General features: G+C 38.3%; 1 protein-coding gene across 9 annotated transcripts in view; it reads left to right on the top strand.

The window, feature by feature from the left end:
* CORIN (corin, serine peptidase) overlaps positions 1-17,862 on the top strand; it is a 136,784-nt gene that overhangs the window by 45,341 nt on the left and 73,581 nt on the right. For all 9 annotated transcript variants that reach the window (XM_044417812.1, XM_044417809.1, XM_044417813.1 and 6 more), the window contains 2 exons: positions 2,821-3,031; positions 8,202-8,383. In XM_044417812.1, the coding sequence (XP_044273747.1) occupies positions 2,821-3,031; positions 8,202-8,383 (393 nt within the window). The remainder of the gene's footprint in view (positions 1-2,820; positions 3,032-8,201; positions 8,384-17,862) is intronic.

Raw genomic sequence — 17,862 nt, 5'->3', positions numbered from 1 at the left:
ATTATTCAGAAAAATACAGTCAAATGATAGAAAATTACAGATGATGTTGAAGTAATTCAACCTTTATAAATTTATTGCCTTCCAGGGATGATTAAGTCGGTGAACAATTAGAAGTAGATACAAATGGTTCCTGTTTACATATTAGTATTATTACTACTGTTACTATTTCATTTCTATACTGCCCATAGCCAAAGGTCTCTGGGAGAAAAAAATGCAAGAGACTGAGATAGCAGTGGTGTGGCCAGAACTGGACTTTGGGGCTGAAATCCAGGACCTCTCAGCCCAAAGCCCCATATGACCACCTGAAGAGGGGGAGGCAGTGTAAAACAGTAAAAATGTCTATTTTCAAAACCTAGGCCAGCAGGAGCAGACTCAGACCCATGTTTCTCATCACAGTTATTTTTATTTCTGCTTTTTTTAAAAAAAAAAAATCTAATTGACCCAGTAAGACCTCTATATGATTAGAGATACTCCTATTATTGTTCTTACTATAAAAATGTTACCATTTTCTAGAATAAAATGGTGCTTATTCCTAAGCAAATCTGTTTAGCATCAGAACAGCAGAAGCAGGCCCCATTTATGCATGAAGTGGTGACAGCGCTTTGATTTAAGTGAGTTTAAAAAGTGAGACTGGATATGCTTAGATTTTTTTTTAAATCAGGGTTAACAAATCTACCTACCTACCTACCTACCTTCCATCCTCCTTCTTTAGAATCATAGAATAAAAGGTTGGGCCATGAAGGCCATCCGGTCTAACCCCCTGCCGTTGTCAAGTCACACCATCCCACTCAGATGGCTCTCCAGTTTCCTTTTGAATGTCTCTAGTGTGGGAGCGCCCACCACTTCTCTAGGCAGTTGGTTCCACTGTTGTATTGCTCTGAGAGTGAGGAAGCTCTTCCTGATGTCCAGCCTGAATCTAGGTTGCTGCAACTTGAATTGATTATTCCGTGTCCTACATTCTGACATTAGCAAGAAATGATCTTGACCTTCCTCTTTGTGACAGCCTTTGAGGTACTTATAGAGGGATACCATGTCCCCCCTCAGTCTTCTCAAGGCTGAACATGGTCATTACCCTCAGTCTCTTCTCATAGGGCAGTGTTTCTAAACCCTGGATCATTTTTGTCACCCTCTGCTGGACCCTTTCTAATTTACCTGCTCCTTCCTTCCTTCCTTCCTTCCTTCCTTCCTTCCTTCCTTCCTTCCAGTTCTAATATGTAAGTAGTGTATAAACCAGGCATGGCCAAACTGAGGGTCATGGGCCACACGTGGCTCTTTGAGTTTATTTTGCAGCTTGCAGAGGGACCAAAAAGACCCGAAGCAACTTCTAATCTGAGCAACTGAGCAGGCAGGAAGAAAAGCAGGGGACGAGGTTCAAGTCTCTTGCTGTGAATAACCACTCGTGGTGCTTCAATCATGTGACCCTAACTCTGAGCTTCAACTGATCAAGCAGTTGGCCCAGCAAGCACAAAAACCATCAGGGGAAAGACATGTGCATCGGCTGCTGTGATAACCAATCACAGGGAGGCTTCTATCTTGTCACTTCTGCTCTGAGCCTCAGACAGCAGCCCAGTCAGCAGGTGGAAGAGTCCTGCCAAGAATGAGGTTCAATGACTCACAGCCAAGGTGGAGACTCACAAGACCTCTACTAGCAGTAACTAGTCTGATAATTGTCACAATATCTGTTTGGTCATAATAAATAAATATTTTTTCATGCCTTACGGCTCTTAAACATCTGACATTTCCTGAATGTGGTTCTTCCTTTGAGCAAGTCTAGCCACCCCTGGTATAAGCAGTTATAAGTTATAAAGTGCAGTATGCCAATGACTGGGAATAAGAAAACAGTTAATTGTATCTTTCACAACTGATGTAATGCACATACCATTCTTAAAATTCCTATTCCCTCAGGTAAGACCATTGTCCAGGGTAAACTTTCTAAGTTTCTTTATCCTAATGATTTCTTTTCTTCTACTAATCATTTAAACTGACTTTAGCTAATTCAGGCTTAAATAGTTGATAAAAATTATTTGGCTTAGATGTAAACTCTCTTGGTTGAGGCATATGTCTGAGTAATAACAAAATAATTATTCACTTACGAAGAAAATATTTGTCTGGGAAAGTAGGTAATAGGATTTTGAATAATAAAGAATTTTTAGGCTACATAATGATACTGAAATTAATATTAGCTTTACTTTATAGTAATACTTATTTGCTGCCATAGGTTAGCTATTTGCTGCCATAGGTTAGCTAACAGCCTGTTATGGGAAGGTGTGATAAAGTAATTCTGGAGAGAAACTGTCCTGATTCATTTGACAAAAGTAGGAGACAAGTACAAATACATGTTCAGCAAAAAGACATATTTTTTGCTAGGTGAGCAAAAACAAATTGTAATTGTTCTGACTTCAACAATCTTGTAATTTTTAAGAAAACATTTCATATAAGTATAGCACACTTCCCTCTGCCGGGATCTGCATGGTACCTTCTTTTGCTTGCAAGGCTGTAGTTATTATTTTTTCTTCAAATGCAAATTCTGCTTGGTGGACAATCATTAAGGAACACAGTTCGGTGCCTACATTATTTACAACATGATCAAGTGCCATATGTCAATGTTCCATGTTGAAAGATCTCAGGTGGAGTTATGTGAATTGGTGCCTTTGAGCCCCACTCCAAAATAGCTTCTTCAGCATTGAACTCTATGGATAGCTCCTATAAAGCTCAAAATTAAAACTGCATTGACCCAAAAGTCACTAACATTCCCTAATTTTTGCTTTCTAGCACAGTAATGTTGCTGTTTTATGTCACAAATGTGTTCTTATTTCACAGGTTCCTGCATAAATATAACCTACAACCAGTGCCAAATGCTGCCATATAACCACACGACTTTAAGACCAGTACTTTCAATTGTCAAAAGCATTGAAATGGAAAAATTTCTCAAGTTCTTCAGTTATCTCAACCGCCTCAGCTGCTATCAGCACATCATGCTGTTTGGATGTAGCCTTGCTCTTCCTGAGTGCATCAGTGATGGTGTTGACAGGTATTTGGGAACGAAAGTTGGTCAGTGATTAGAATTGCGTACCCAATCGTGGCAATGGAGCCTTATAACCTCCCCCCCACACCCCCGAGACAGCTCTTTCATTCTTAGCTATCACCAACAAGTGTCTGTCAAGCTAAGTGAGCAGTCAGGAATGCACTGCAGTGTGATTCTTCAGGAACAGCTAATTAATGTTATTATAACAGTTTAAACACAATAAGATATATGAATTACTTTTCTATGGCTTTTGGGCCTGATCTAGCCACAGTTAACTGCTTCTAATCTCCAGAGCCTGTGTGGGGTAGCACTTGGGAGATCCAGGTTCTAGTCCCCATTTGGACATGAAGCTAAGTGGCTAATTTTTAGCCAATCACTGGTGCTCAACCTAAAAAAATTGAGGATAAAATGGAGAGAAGGATTATGTAAGCTGTCTTGGATTTCTTGTAGGAAACAAATTTGGGTATGAGCTTAATAATAAATAATACATCTAATTCAATCCAATGGCAAGATTGGACATGTAGCATTATTTAAAAGCTTGGGAAATTGCCTTCTTTGCCAAATAATAATTTTTACCTCCAATATAAATGAATTCTTATCTCAAATAGGTATTGCCTAGTTTCATAGGGACTTCCTGCACTTTTAATAGCTGCATGCCAGGGAGTAGTTCAATCCTTCCATCAATAGCCTTAGATAGAACAGATGACAATTTAGGGGTCTCCAGGATCCCATATCTTGCATACAGCTGGTATATAGATTATGTCAACACAGAGGCTATGCAGGATGTGAGTCCTTTGCTTTAATCCCATTTCCTCTTTCCATGTGTTGATTCACCCTGAATTCATAGTCTACATAGAACAATGTACTATTCCAGCAAGAGACATTATACCCATTCAATTTCTCCCCTCCGTGCAGCCATTAAAGAGAAGAAATTGCAAACAGACAGTGGCATTCCATTCCTATCACGCTGAAATAGTTATGCTTAGAAGTTCCTGCTGATGTGCAAAATCAAGTTTGTTTTTCAAGCATGGGAAACATTTCTCACTTAGTGCAAATACATATATACATGTACCTTGTTCAGTGTGCTTAACACATATTTTGCAGCCTACTGTGTAATAGTTTTCCCTATTAAATTATTATATCTAGCCAACACTGGGTGAAAAGAAAGTTGCAATAATATGAAGAGAAACACTGGCAAACTAAATAAGCAGATGAGGAGGCAGGTAAGGAGAAATAGGCTAAATTAAAATATTTAATTAGAAAAGACACATGAAAACACCTGTTAAAGAGTGGGAAGACCACATCATATAAAGTCCTGGAGGCAATGTGTTCCAAAGCTAAAGGCTTGCCAAACAAAATGAATACCAACAGAGAAGTGATACAACTGTATACAAATGCTTGGCCTAAGTAAGAGATTGGTACCAGAGAACAAAGAGCTTTACAATATTAAACAAGAAATATAACAGAAGTAACAAAATGTAAGAACACAAAGTAAAACTTTTTAAATTAGGAAAGGAAATCGGTGCAAATGAAGAGGAAGGGAGCTTTGGTAAATGGTATTACAGCCAGCATTTTCTTGGTTGCCTCCTGATCAAAAATGGTGCCAGCCTATATAATTATCATGCAGTTCCCATTTATGAGCTTTATAGTTTCTCAGTCATTATCAAGTTGTTTGTGTAGCTCATGCAAGCATATTAGAGTATCAGGTTCCCATTTATAATTATTATGCTTGAACTAACTTATACATACTTTTTCTTTTAGCTGGTCTAACTACAGCATTGTATAAACATAAATGTTGAAACATTAGCTCATCTAATAAATATTGAAACAGTAGCTCATCTAATAAAAGAGAAACAAAACACATCTAGAAAACCACAAAAGAACCATTCCCCAGAATGCCAGTTAAGATCCTTAAAAATGAAATGAAATTAATGAACTCCCGTTTCATAACATCCTGCCATAAGACTGAAGTTATTTCATAAATCCACATGGATTTGTTTTCATTTTCAGTACATTAGTGAGTCTCTAATTCAGGAGATTTAAGTCTCTTTCAGTCCAAGGACAGAATTTAATTTTGGAGAAGCTTTCAGATGCCACATTCCAGTGGTGAGTGGAGCTAAAGGGAAAAGGGGTGGGACCAAAGTATCAAAATAATAGCATATTTTAAAAGCTTTTATTGCCAGTAATTAAGTCTGAAGAGAGGTGCTTCTGCCTTTTAGAACAGAAAAAATGTGGTGATCAGCAGCTGGGGCCAGGGGAAGGGAGAATAGCTATCTGGGGGAAATGGAGGGTTGTATGTGGCCTGTGGCCAGAAGTCCAACACCCTTGCTTGCACTCTGTGTTGAAAGCCACACAGTAGAAAATGCTGCCCAACACACTGTTCTTGCTTCCATTGGAACTTCGGTATTCTGACCCATGGAGTTTGAAAGTGCCCCATCCTGTTTCACAGTGAATGGAAAACAATTTGTGGTTCAATCAGCAAGAGCTGCTAGAAGTGCAACTCTTCTGGTTATGCTTTTTACTATAACAAAGCTACTGTTCTGATATTTTACTACAAAAATGTCAACAAATCTAGTCCCAGAACAGAGTTTTTTACAATCACTTTTGTTGTGGACTGGAGTCCATTTCATCATATGATTCAGTATCCTCTGTTGGGTGGTATTTATATGGTTGTAGATGGAAAAATGTGAACACAAGGAGTAAGTGCCAAAGAAATGCAACAAGTGGCCTGTGACAATTCAGTTAAAGCTCAGATGTTTGCAAGATAAGCAGAGTGACCATCCACAATATCAAAAATGTATAAAACAATTGTAGCATTGCCAAGTAAATTCATGCTTGCATTGGATAAGACCCTCAATTCAAGCTCAAAGGATTAGAACAAAATTTTTTTATTGTATCTCAGAGGTTTTCTGTGAATTTCCTCTTTTAGAAAATTCTGTCATTTTGAGAATTGATTGCATTTTCCTAGGCTGGAATAATGATAATGTAAATTGTGCCTTTTTGTGAATACGTGTATTGTATGACGATGTGTTGAGATTCACATTATTTCAGAGGTCAGGCAAGTGTCTCTTATATATCCTTCCTTTATGGGGCTGAGCTTTGAATGTGTGTATATTGGGTGGATATGTGGAACTGAGCCTTCTTAAGTGTTGTATTCAGACTCTGGAACTCTTTCCCCTGAGAACTCTTATCTGATTACCTCAGACTTGGTGTTCCAGCACTGTGTTGAGGTTTGTTTTTTGTTTCTTTGTTTTTGCTGGTTTTATTCTCTTTGCAGCTTGGTTATATTTTATGTGAGCCAGCAGGGAAGTTTATTTTCAGCAGAAAAACAGTTTATAGTAAGAAACAGAGACAACTGAGGACATAAATCATCCTCTATTCATTTCATGAAGCTTAAGGACCAACTGGACTTAAATCATTGTAGCCTTTTTCTAAGTATATTTGTGTAATTCTTGTATTTGTATTTTTTAAAAAGGGGGATTAGAAACACTTTAAAACAAATTTTGTATATTATATACAAGATTTATAGAATTGAATTACGTAATTGAAATATTTTTCATATAATACTAAACACTTTAGTAACACTAATGAAAATACCACATATCAAAGAGATCCCGGTTTTATCTTGAAATATCTTGAAACGTGACACTCTTTAGTCATCTCTGAATAGCAGCTTATGTGGTACTTGGAAAGAGAACTCTCCTATTTCAAAATAGTATATTTCACCACTGCTTTGTGATGTGTTGAGGAAAGCATATAAACATCATGTAAAAGTTTTCTGCCTGTGGCTTACAGCAAGCCAACCTCAGATGGCTTGTAACTTCTGCCACTGACAAGAGCTGTCAACTATTGGTATTCTTATGGTGTTGCCTGCATGCTTTTATTTAAAGGTCTGTTATCTCAGCCTGTAACACCTCCTTGGAACGGGTCACCCAAGAACTATTTTCCTGTTTGTGAAGGAATTTTATTTTGGGAAAGTGAGGAAACGCAGAATATTTGGGGATCTGCCAATGTGCAGCTCCAGGGCAGAACTTAGAAACTTCTTAAGGGAAATGAAAAAGACAAAAAGGGGTTATTTCTCTCTATGTTTTTAAAAAGAGGATTGCTATTTTCTGCTAGAAAACTGCTCATACGGGGAATGGCTAACATTCCTCCTCCTTTTTTTTCCTGACACAAGGGCTTGTCTTGAGTTTCTTTCTTTCTTTTAACTAACTAAATAAGCAAACATCAAATCAGAATTATTATATGGATTTTTTTTAAAAAAAGGATTAATATGACATGCCTTGTAGCATGTCATGTGTACCCAGACCCCTTTCTCTGGAATGGCTTGTTTCTGAGTTATAAGCCACCCTGACAAGCCATGACTTATACCTGGGGTTGTTTTTTAGAATCATAGAATTGGATGGGGCCAGAAGGCCATCAGGTCCAACCCTCTGCTATTGCAGGACATTAAGTTATACCATCCCATTTCATCCATGATGAATTGGCATGTTGTCTGAACACAGGTGACTGTCCCCATGAATAAACCAATTGGTATGAGTAACAAAACCCCCTTGTCACCTTTGTCAGGACCTCCACCAGTAATAAGCTGTCTATCAGTAACAACCCCTCCATAAGTGGCACTTGGATAACTATCACTGGCCTGCTTCTTTTATATTCACAAGCCATTTTTGGCTCACTTTACCCCCTTACTTTTTTCCTGGAGATCTCAAATTCTGATTTGACTGCCAGCTTTTGCAATCTTGTTTTGATAGCTGCTGACAGATCCTTCAAAATACCCAAGTAGCATCTGTTGTGGGGAGGTGTTTGTGGTTGCAAATCTATTTCGAAATTATTGGGGAGCCCTAATTTGCACACTATTTTTAATTTTGTTGTTCTTTTGCAAGTTTACACTCAATGATAATAAGTGCATTATTATGAACAATACCAATTTAGCTTTGAATTATACAATTAAAACCCCCTATTTACTATTCAGTATATCATTTTAATATACAGTTTATTCCAGCTGTAGGCTTTGTATTGGGTCATGCACATTTTGTGAAATAAAATTGGATGGCATAGAAAAAAATAGGCACTCCCCTCATCACCTGATTTGTGCCCTTGATTAAAAAAGGCAAGTCAAATAGTTTTATATACTAAGAGGGCAGTCATCTTTGGTGCTTGTTTTTATTTTCAGTCATGGACTCCTGCCCTGTAGATCATTTTGTGAGGCTGCAAAGGAAGGATGTGAACCAGTTCTTGGGATGGTGAATTCTTCTTGGCCTGAGTTTCTTGCCTGTTCCCAGTTCCAAAACAAAACTGAAAACGGTAATACAACCAGGGTCTGCTTCTCTCCACAACGAGAAAAAGGAAAGCAATGTAAGTTCTCTCTTTAAAATTCCTAGTTAGAGTAAGCTGTATAATACAGCATGTACAGGTCATATATATCAATGTCAAATTACATGCTACAAATCACCATAGGTTTCTTTTCTTTGAAACATTCTTTGTTTTTAGTTAACAAAATCTCCAAATAGTTATCCCCGAAACCCCACCATCTGTAAAGAGCAGATGCGGGGACATTTTGAGTGAAAAAAAATAAAATAGAAGGAGACCCTTCAACCCTCCTCTTTCTATGGTGGACATGAACAGGGTTGCTTTTGATTTTATATATATATCGTTTGAACCCCATATTAGATGGTGGGAAGTAGCAAGTGAAACACTTAGCATAAACAGCAAAAACCCTTGGTGGCTTGTCCATGCCACCACTAGCAGCTCCTTCAAAGTGCCCAAGTGACACATTGGGGTGGCTGTCACTGTTTTGCCACCTCTTTTTCAGCACCAGAAATGTATGCCAATGTATTCATAATTCTGTTTAGATTTTTTTCTGGTCACTTTGTCACAGTTGTGCATGTAACTTTCCAACTTGCTGTTATGTGGAGTCTTGCCTTGTGAATGAGCTTGTCAGTGTCAGTGATCAAATGGAGCTGTGAAGAACAGTCGGTAAATAACAGATTCCACTCATGGACAGGAAGAGACCAACACCATACTCTTTGTCTCCCACTCAAATGCTTTATCTCTTAAACATACACATGCATGCATGCACACACACACTATACATCTTGTGTGAAAGAGCCAGTGTGGTGCAGTGGTTAAGAGCATGGGATTGGGACTCAGACGACCTGGGTTCTAGTCCCCACTCAGCCATGGAGCCAACTGGGTGACTTTGGGCAAGTCACAGACTCTCAGCCCAACCTACCTCATATGGTTGTTGTTGTGGGGATAATATGGAGGAGGAGAATGATGTAAGCTGCCTTGAGCCCTTTGTAGGAAAAAAGGATATAAATCGATAAATAAATAAATCAATAAATAAATCTATTAGTCATTCATTTAATATATTGCAATAAATTGAATAGAGAAAATAAATGTATTTTATAAATCTGAAACAGATATTAGCTGTTATAAGAAAAGAGGAGTTGGGAATCCAGCTGCCCTGGTTTGAAATATTTCCATACGTTTCTCAGATGGCTTGCCATCATACAGGGGAGTAAAAGTTAAGTTTCATCAGGCATTCCCCCCTGCTTCATCCATCTAACTGTTATAACATCTTGTTCACATGCTATGAAGAACAAAATTTAAATGGCATTCCTGTGAGTCAGAAATGCATGTCCTTAAACACAAAAATATTTTAGCTATATTTTTCTTTTAGATCTCCCTCTATATCTCTTTTATTCTGTGCTGCTCTGAGTAACAAATGTTGGTAATGATGCTTATAACTGGAGCAGGCAGTGACCTGGTTCTCACAACATGCAAAACCTCCCTGAATGATCAGCCATGGTGGGTTGTTGTGCCATGCAAACCCATTATGCTTTCTGCAGGGTGACATATTCTTCCTAAGAGCCCATGGTTTGTTTTAGGGATATTCTAACCGTGGCTTGTTCTGTCACCCAAAACCAACAGGGAAATGTTTATTGAGGATTGGCAAGATAATCCAAAGAGCTGCTTTGGCTGGTGTGGCAAAAGCCCCTGTTGTTCCATGTGTTCCTGCTTGTGCTTCTGGAAGACTTACTCAGTATTTTTCATCTGACACTTGCCTTTACATTTCTACAAACTTCCCCTCCATGTTATTGCTATGCCATGGCATTTGTTTATGTTTCCCGATCCCATTCACTGATCTATAATCCCAGTCAAGGTGTGACAGCTAGAAATGGAAGGAAGCCACAAACAGGAAGAGAGAGGCTTGAGGAAAGGTGCTTTGTCAGCAGGTTCTCTTACTTTGAGAGTGACTATATTTAATTTTGAATAAGCATTGGATTGTACTGAAGTGGAAGAAAGGTACAGTGGTATCTCGGCTCGTGAACATAGTTCACGACCAAATCGGGTCGCGAGCAAAAATTTCATAAAAATTTTGACTCAGGTCACAAACTCTGCATTGGGTGGTGACCGTGATTGTGGTCATCTCCCCCCCCCCAAGTGGGGAGATGGCCATGATCATGCAGGGGACAGGGGGGAGATGGCCGAGATTGCGCCCGTCTTTCCTGCAGGAGCACGCCCGTGATTGCACCTGTCTGTTCTGCAGGAGCGCAACTGCGATCTCGGCCATCTCCCCGTAGTGCGCCCACAATCACACCCGTCTCTCCCCCCCAGCGCTCCAGGATGGCAGGCGCAGTTATGCTGGGAGATGGCTGCGCTCATGCTTGGGGTGGGGTGGGGTGGGGGAGATGGCCACGATCATTGTTGTTCTTTGTCACTTTGCTTCACATTTTTCTGATTTAAAAAAATAGTTACAGAATGGATTAACCTTATTTACATTGAACCTTATGGGGAAATTTAACTTGGCTCACGACCGATTTGGGTCACAACCAGAGTCCTGGAACAGATTAAGTTCGTGAGCCAAGGTACCACTGTATGTGGAGATATGTGACAATATCAGAGAGAAGGACTTGTAAAACAGCAACAGTTGACAAATTACTGCATTCATAAAGGCTTACAAAAGTGATTCCATTTGGTCAGCTGATGGAGTTTCCCTCAGAAGAAGGCAGCTTCTGAAGACCAATTACAGAAAGAGTGCTGATGTAGGGATGGGGCAAAGAGGAGTTCTGCTGCAAAAAGCCTAGGATATGTGGTGGATCCAGGAGGGAGGCTGAGGGGTAATGAAAGGGAGAACAAACCATGGCAAAACCAATCATCTTTCAAGGGTATTCTGAGTTGTGCAGGCATCCCGTCCCACATGACCTAGCATGTTGCATGAATACATCCAATATAGAAATATGGGAGGGTGATCTGATTTTTGAAGATGTAAACTTTGAAGACTCACATTACTGATTATGAAATAGACAACTGTTTTGGAACCAACCATTCTAGAATTAATAGTTATTAGTTTTGACTGAATCATGACCATATTTTCTCAGAAGGAAAATTATCAGTACATCATATAACTGTTTTATTCTGTTTAAATCAGGAAAGAGCAGGTGGTCAATAAATAACTATTTACTGTTTACTAACTCACCAAGCCATTCATATCCCTAGCAGTTGAATATCCTTTAGGTTGAAGTCAACAAGAAGGATATTGTTCTTGTTATACTTATATACTTTAATTAGACCAGTAAAATCCACCATGGAACTGAATATTTTAAGGTGCAAGGTTCTGTTTAGACAGAAAAAAGGCCTACAACTCCCAGCACCCTTGGGACACTCTTAATGACTTGTAAGATTTGGTGATGAAGATGATCATTAAGATGCATTTCTAAAAAAAAGTAAGACTCAAGGCAATTTACAATAGAATTAAAATAAATAAAATTGAAAACAACAATTTTTCATTAAAATACAGCAACCCATAAAATCCTGTAAAACAATTTAAAATCAGTGACAACCACAAACTATTCAAATGATATATTAAATAGCCTATTATATGTACAGGAATAGAGGAAAATACTAATTTGACATAGAAAATGTGACAATGTTGATGCCAGACAGGTCTTTTTAGAGAAAGCATCCATAGCTGGAGAGATAACACTGAGAAGATTCTCTGTATTTTTGCCATCATAGTAACCTTTTTGCCATCTGAGCTTTACCTGAGTGCAGTAAATAGCAATGAAGTATCCAGGCATCTTTCTTCTAAGCAGAACTTTTGTTGCAATATTGCAACATTTTGTACTTGGAAATAATCCAGTTATTTCTTTGAATAACATATCTACATCCATTGCTATTTTATGATTGTTGTGTCAGATGAGGTTGTCAAGGTACTTCCTGGTTCCTATTTGTGATGTTAAAATAATCTTTGACATACAAATTTTGCAAACTATTTTTACAGAGAAATCCTCTGGCTATTAGTTGTTCTAACTACAAGGTTGGAAGATCACTCTGACCTTTTAACTGCTGATTGGAGCTCTGATTCCCCCTTTCCCCACTGCAGCCAGCATAGGAAGAACTACATGAGAGAAAAGCCTTTTGGGGGCATTCTGGGAGGCCAGGAGTGGAGAGACAGAGACTAAACAAGATACAAGTTATCCTGATGAGGCCTCAGTCTCCTTGCCTCCTGCTCTGAGGTGTCCCATGTGGACAGTGCCTATCTCAATGTTTGGCAGGGGTGGGAGGACCAGAGAGGTGCTCCTTCACCATGCATTGTCTTCATATTCTTTAAGACTTTACTTTAGGCGTATTGCATATATTCACATTACCTAGTATAATTTTACCTGGTGTGTGAAACTAGCTCCGGAATGCTTGAGAAGTCCTGTTTTTAAAAATGTTGTATATAGCATCATAACTATACTCCATGTAGAAAGCTACCCCTTTTTCCATTATATGAGCATGAAATATTCTTTTATTACTTTGAGGCAAGTATGCCTGTCATGGTAAAGAAAACACCCAGGAATTTTAATAATCCAACTGGACATGGTTGAGTGTATCAGATCCTTCTTTCGTGATTCCAAGATGGCGTCGGAACAAGACGGCTGTGATTAACGGAGTTCGTTTATCACGCCGGTATTACTCGGCAGCAAGTCGTGGGAGACTTATCTAAGCCCTGTCAGGGTGAAGACAGATTGCCTGGGCACGCTTTTGGTTTGATGTGTGATGGCAATCTCATATCTGCTGAGAGCAATTCAGGTACTTCTCAACCAAGTAACACGGGGTGGTTTCAGCCCCTTCAAGTTCTCGACATCTTAGAAGATTAGCTTAGGATTTTTATTAGCTAGATAAGCATTGGAACTGCTGAGTAAATATTTTTTACTTCTTTCGCAATATTACCCGTGGAAAAGCTGCATTTGTTTATAATTTGGCATTAAGAAAAGAAAAACCCTCCAGATGTTTAGGCAGCGACTGAGATGAGAGAGTGCTGAGGCTTTTGTCCAAGTTGAAGCCGAAGGAAAAGACTTTTTCCTCTACCCTCTCTAAGGGTATAAAATTAGTTTAAATTTTTAAGGTGCAATTATGTGATAGGAGTTCAAAGCTTTGACCGATCATTTTGGATATCTGTTTGGACTTCTGCCAAGATCAACTGGACACTCACCAGGATATTTTTCACATCGTTGGATGCTTTCTTCTTTAATGTGATGACTGTTTGGGTGAGCATTCCTATTTTTCTTTTGCAATACTACTTGCGGAAAAACTATATCTATTGTTAATTGGCATAAAAAAAAGAGAAAAGGGAGAAAAGAGGAAGGATATAAGAATCTCCATTTCCTCGTCTGCATTTCTGGGACCTCTGCCAAAGTATTTGGCAACTTGCCAACCATCTGACCACTAGTGATCTAGAGAAAAGAAAAGTGGAACTGATCTTGGCTGCCACTTTGTGGCTATTGGAATTATTGCAAGGATGGTAGAGCTGAAGAGATTTTTTTTGGAAATACCAGAATCTTTAACAATTTTACAAATATCCCAAGTGGTGATGTTGAGACAACAGAAAATCTTCTCAATTGTGCAAAAAAAGCGCTTTGATAAGCTTGATGCTTCTTTTAAGGAAATGGTGATTGATGTAGAATCCAAAACTGAACAGAATATACAAGAAATGCAACAAGTATATGAAAAATTTGAAACTGTGGATAAAAAGAAACAAATTTGGCCACAAAAGGAAGGAATATTTTTTTTGAAGGATGGATGGATCCTGAATTAACTAAAATTGATTCTGAGGAAGAAGAAACAGTGAAGGTTGATTTGCAGCAAACAACACAGCCATTGGGAATAAATATTGACCTACAACAAATGCTACAATCACTGAAGATAAAGCAAGAAATAGTGAAGACTGAAATACAGACTTTGAAGTGGGTTGATTTTCAACAGATAACACCAAGGGGAGAAAGATGGGCTGGAGATGTAAAGTTTAAAAATATTGATTTTCAACAAACCCTATTAAAACAAAAGCGGTTTGGAAGAGGTGTAAAAAAGAAATCTTAGAAAGGAATGATATAAATGGGTTGGCATGTTTATTGTGGTATGGAAAGGCTAAGGTATATGATTTTAACTGTGGAAGCATTTCTACATTTAAATGTGTTGAATTATGAATAGATTATAAGATAAGATTTAAACTGAACTAAGAAGGAGAAGAATAGGAGTGGAGTCCCCCTCCCCTTTTTTCCCCTCTCCTTTGTGGGTGATATAAGGGAAAATGAGAGATTCTTTTCTTTTTCTTTTTTTATCTTAAAAATTAATGACGAAAAGCTAAGTTGTATGACTCTTTTGTCTTTGAATTGCTATACTAGAAAATGACTACTATGGGAGTAGGAGGAGCTGTACTAAATAGATTTCTTTTTACAAGCGAGATATATTAAAGATTGTAAGGAGCTGGCCTCTTATATGGAGTTAATTGTATGTGATTAAGTGAAGTGTAAGCTAGATCAAACTTTAATAAATTAGCTTAAAAATTTGTTTAAAAGATATCATAGATAATTGTTGTCGTTAAATAGATTAGATAAGACGTCCTTAAAGATGCTTAATGGATGTTAGACATGTGAACATAAATTGGGTTAAAAGTCTAGTTCTTTTTTAAGCTTGAAACTTTTCTTCTCTTTCACTTTCCTTTTTAGTGGATATTAGACTGGAATACTAGTAAGCAAAAAATGTATTTGATCGTATTTGTAACTATTATAATGAGGAGTTTATCTGTTTAATATTAGAAAAATGAAAAGATCTGGAATTGTGTAGAGTTGGTTAGATTGAAGCTACTATCGAAGAAGAAAGACGATATTGACTTTTATCAAATTTGGAGAGTCTTTTAATATTGGTCAAGGAAAACGGGACTCTGTAAGAAATGGATGGACTGATCTTATCGCAGAAGGAGAAAGAAGATAGTGACTTCTATCAAATTTGGAACCTTTTTTTTATTGGCTGGAGAAATGGGACTTTGTTTAGATCTAAAAATGTTTTTTAAGATTCCATAAATGGATCTGAATATGATTACAGAATGTTAAAAGATATGTAGTAAGGGACTGACTCAGTAGTTCCGACGTTTGTGATGATTGATGTTCTTAGTACTGTTTTAAAATTTAATAAAAAAGTACTGTAAAAAAAAAGATCCTTCTTTGGTTACATGACGACCTGTATTCCTGAATGGTTAGGAAACATCCTCCCTTGTTAATATATAATCTTACATATTTGGCTGTGTGTGTGGTGGGGGGGAGCGGTTAAAGTTGTTTTCATTGGCAATAGGAACATCTTTTTCAGAATACTAAAATATATACTAATTTTGAGGTGCAATGCTGTACATATTTAGACAGAAAAACAGTCTCCAACTCCCAGTGTGCCCCAGCCTACTTAGCAACATATATCCTGCTCTTCTTTTGGGGCTACCAGTCAGTCCTCCAGCACTGACTAGACTGAAATATACTTAGCTTGACTAATATACACAACCTTAGGCTGATTAGGAAGTTCAATTTAGCAGTTATTATATAATTAGTTTGATGTCCCTTCTAATCTGGAATCTATTTAGTTGGCTAGTGTACTGCCTTCTCAGTGCTTCTGTTGTGTCCTCATGGCTTTTCCTTCATCCACCCCTGTTATTTAATCCAATAATTGAAATTAATTCACAGAGCTACTATCTGCACCTTCCAATGAACTGTCTCCTCGAGCCCTGTGAAATCTGGCTTCTTGTCTTCTGAAGACTATACCACTTAGAATAAAATCGTGAAGTGAATTACAGTTGCAACAGCAATATTTGCAAAATGTGCTAACTGCATTTTTGTTTGTAGGAAGTCTTTCCCACTCCCTTTGCACCTTTATTACGGTTTGAATCAGAATGTCAGTAGTCTAGTATTAAACAAATTGTGAGAAACTTTTAAAATATTTTTTCTATCAGAACTTGCTGAAGCATTAATTACAAAATAAAGACCACATAATTCCTTATGTTGGTCAAGAGAATCAATTATGGGTAGAATAGAGCAATCAAATTACATCTGTTCCCTACTAGCATATTTTATTTGTGCTTCTTTTTCAATTGTATATGTGTATGTGAATCTTCCAAGATTCTGTGGTGATATACAGAATGGAATGAATGTACTTAAAAGATCGTAATTGACAGATGTGGTGTATGTGTGTATGGGTGGCATGTCATATGGACAGGAGGGTGAACCTTACGAAAGGAGGACATGTGAGTTGACTCTCTTTTGCTTAATCAAGGACAGTAAGTCAAAAGCAGAAGCGCAGATAGCAGTCATAAAATTGGGGAAGAGAAAGGTATTAAGGCCCGGTAATTTTCAGCCTGTGGATTTCAGAATACTTAAGCCTAAATAGTAGATAGAACCATTTCCCAGATAAACTATGGCTATAAACCAAAGGAGAAAGAAGGCCCCATCTCAACAAATTATCTTCAGACTTAAAAGAGAAAATAGGTTTTGAAGGTTTCATTTCCGCCTTTCAACAGTGAGGCATTTACTGTCCTCCACCATCTCCTGGAGTCCACTTAAGTCTCCTCCAGCACCACAATTCAAAGGCCTCAATCCTTTGACACTCAGCCTTCCTTATGGTCTAGCTCTCACAGTCATACATTGCAACTGGGAAAACCATAGCCTTGACTATACGCACTTTTGTTGGCAGGGTGATGTCTCTGCTTTTTAGTATGCTGTCTAGATTTGCCATAGCTTTCCTCCCCAGGAGCAAGCGTCTTTTAATTTCTTGGCTGCAGTCCCCATCTGTGGTGATCTTGGAGCCCAGGAAAATAAAATCTGTCACTACCTCCATTTCTTCCCCATCTATTTGCCAGGAAGTGAGAGGACTGGATGCCATGATCTTAGTTTTCTTAATGTTGAGTTTCAAGCCAACTTTTGCACTCTCCTCCTTCACCTGCATCAAGAGGCTCTTTAGTTCTTCACTTTCTGCCATGAGAGTTGTATCATCTGCATATCTGAGGTTGTTGCTATTTCTCCCAGCAATCTTAATTCCAATTTGTGATTCATCTAGCCCCGCCTTTCTCATGATGTGCTCTGCATATAAGTTAAATAAAATATACCACCATTAAAAACAGACTAACAGTTAAAATACCAGCAAAATAAAAACATTATTGCCTGAAAAGAATACAAAGAGGGCTCCAGGCAAACCTCTTTGGGGAGTAAAGTTTTGTATGCAATGTCTGGGAAAGCGAGGGAAAGAGAGAGAGAGAGAATGGGCTTGGCAACAATGATAGTTTTCTGGTGAACCTTCCAGCTGAGAAAGGGAGATAGAATTTACATGAACCTGTAGGGCAGGGAAGTATGGGGGGGCATGATTGGGCCTGGGGGGAGGTGGGAAGTGCCTGGCTGCTTTATCCCATTACTTAAATATATCTGTCATGAATATATGTTTGATCTCCACGTGATAAATTCAGACAATTTTATGCTGTCAGCAGGATCACCAGCCTACATACTTTATGTGCTGGTGTCATGACACTGTCC

Source organism: Varanus komodoensis, unplaced genomic scaffold (assembly GCF_004798865.1).
Source record: "Varanus komodoensis strain SLA01 unplaced genomic scaffold, ASM479886v1 scaffold9, whole genome shotgun sequence".
Classification (NCBI taxonomy): domain Eukaryota; kingdom Metazoa; phylum Chordata; class Lepidosauria; order Squamata; family Varanidae; genus Varanus; species Varanus komodoensis.
The sequence above is the reverse complement of the archived record's forward strand: the minus strand, read 5'-3'. Positions and strand labels throughout refer to the sequence as shown.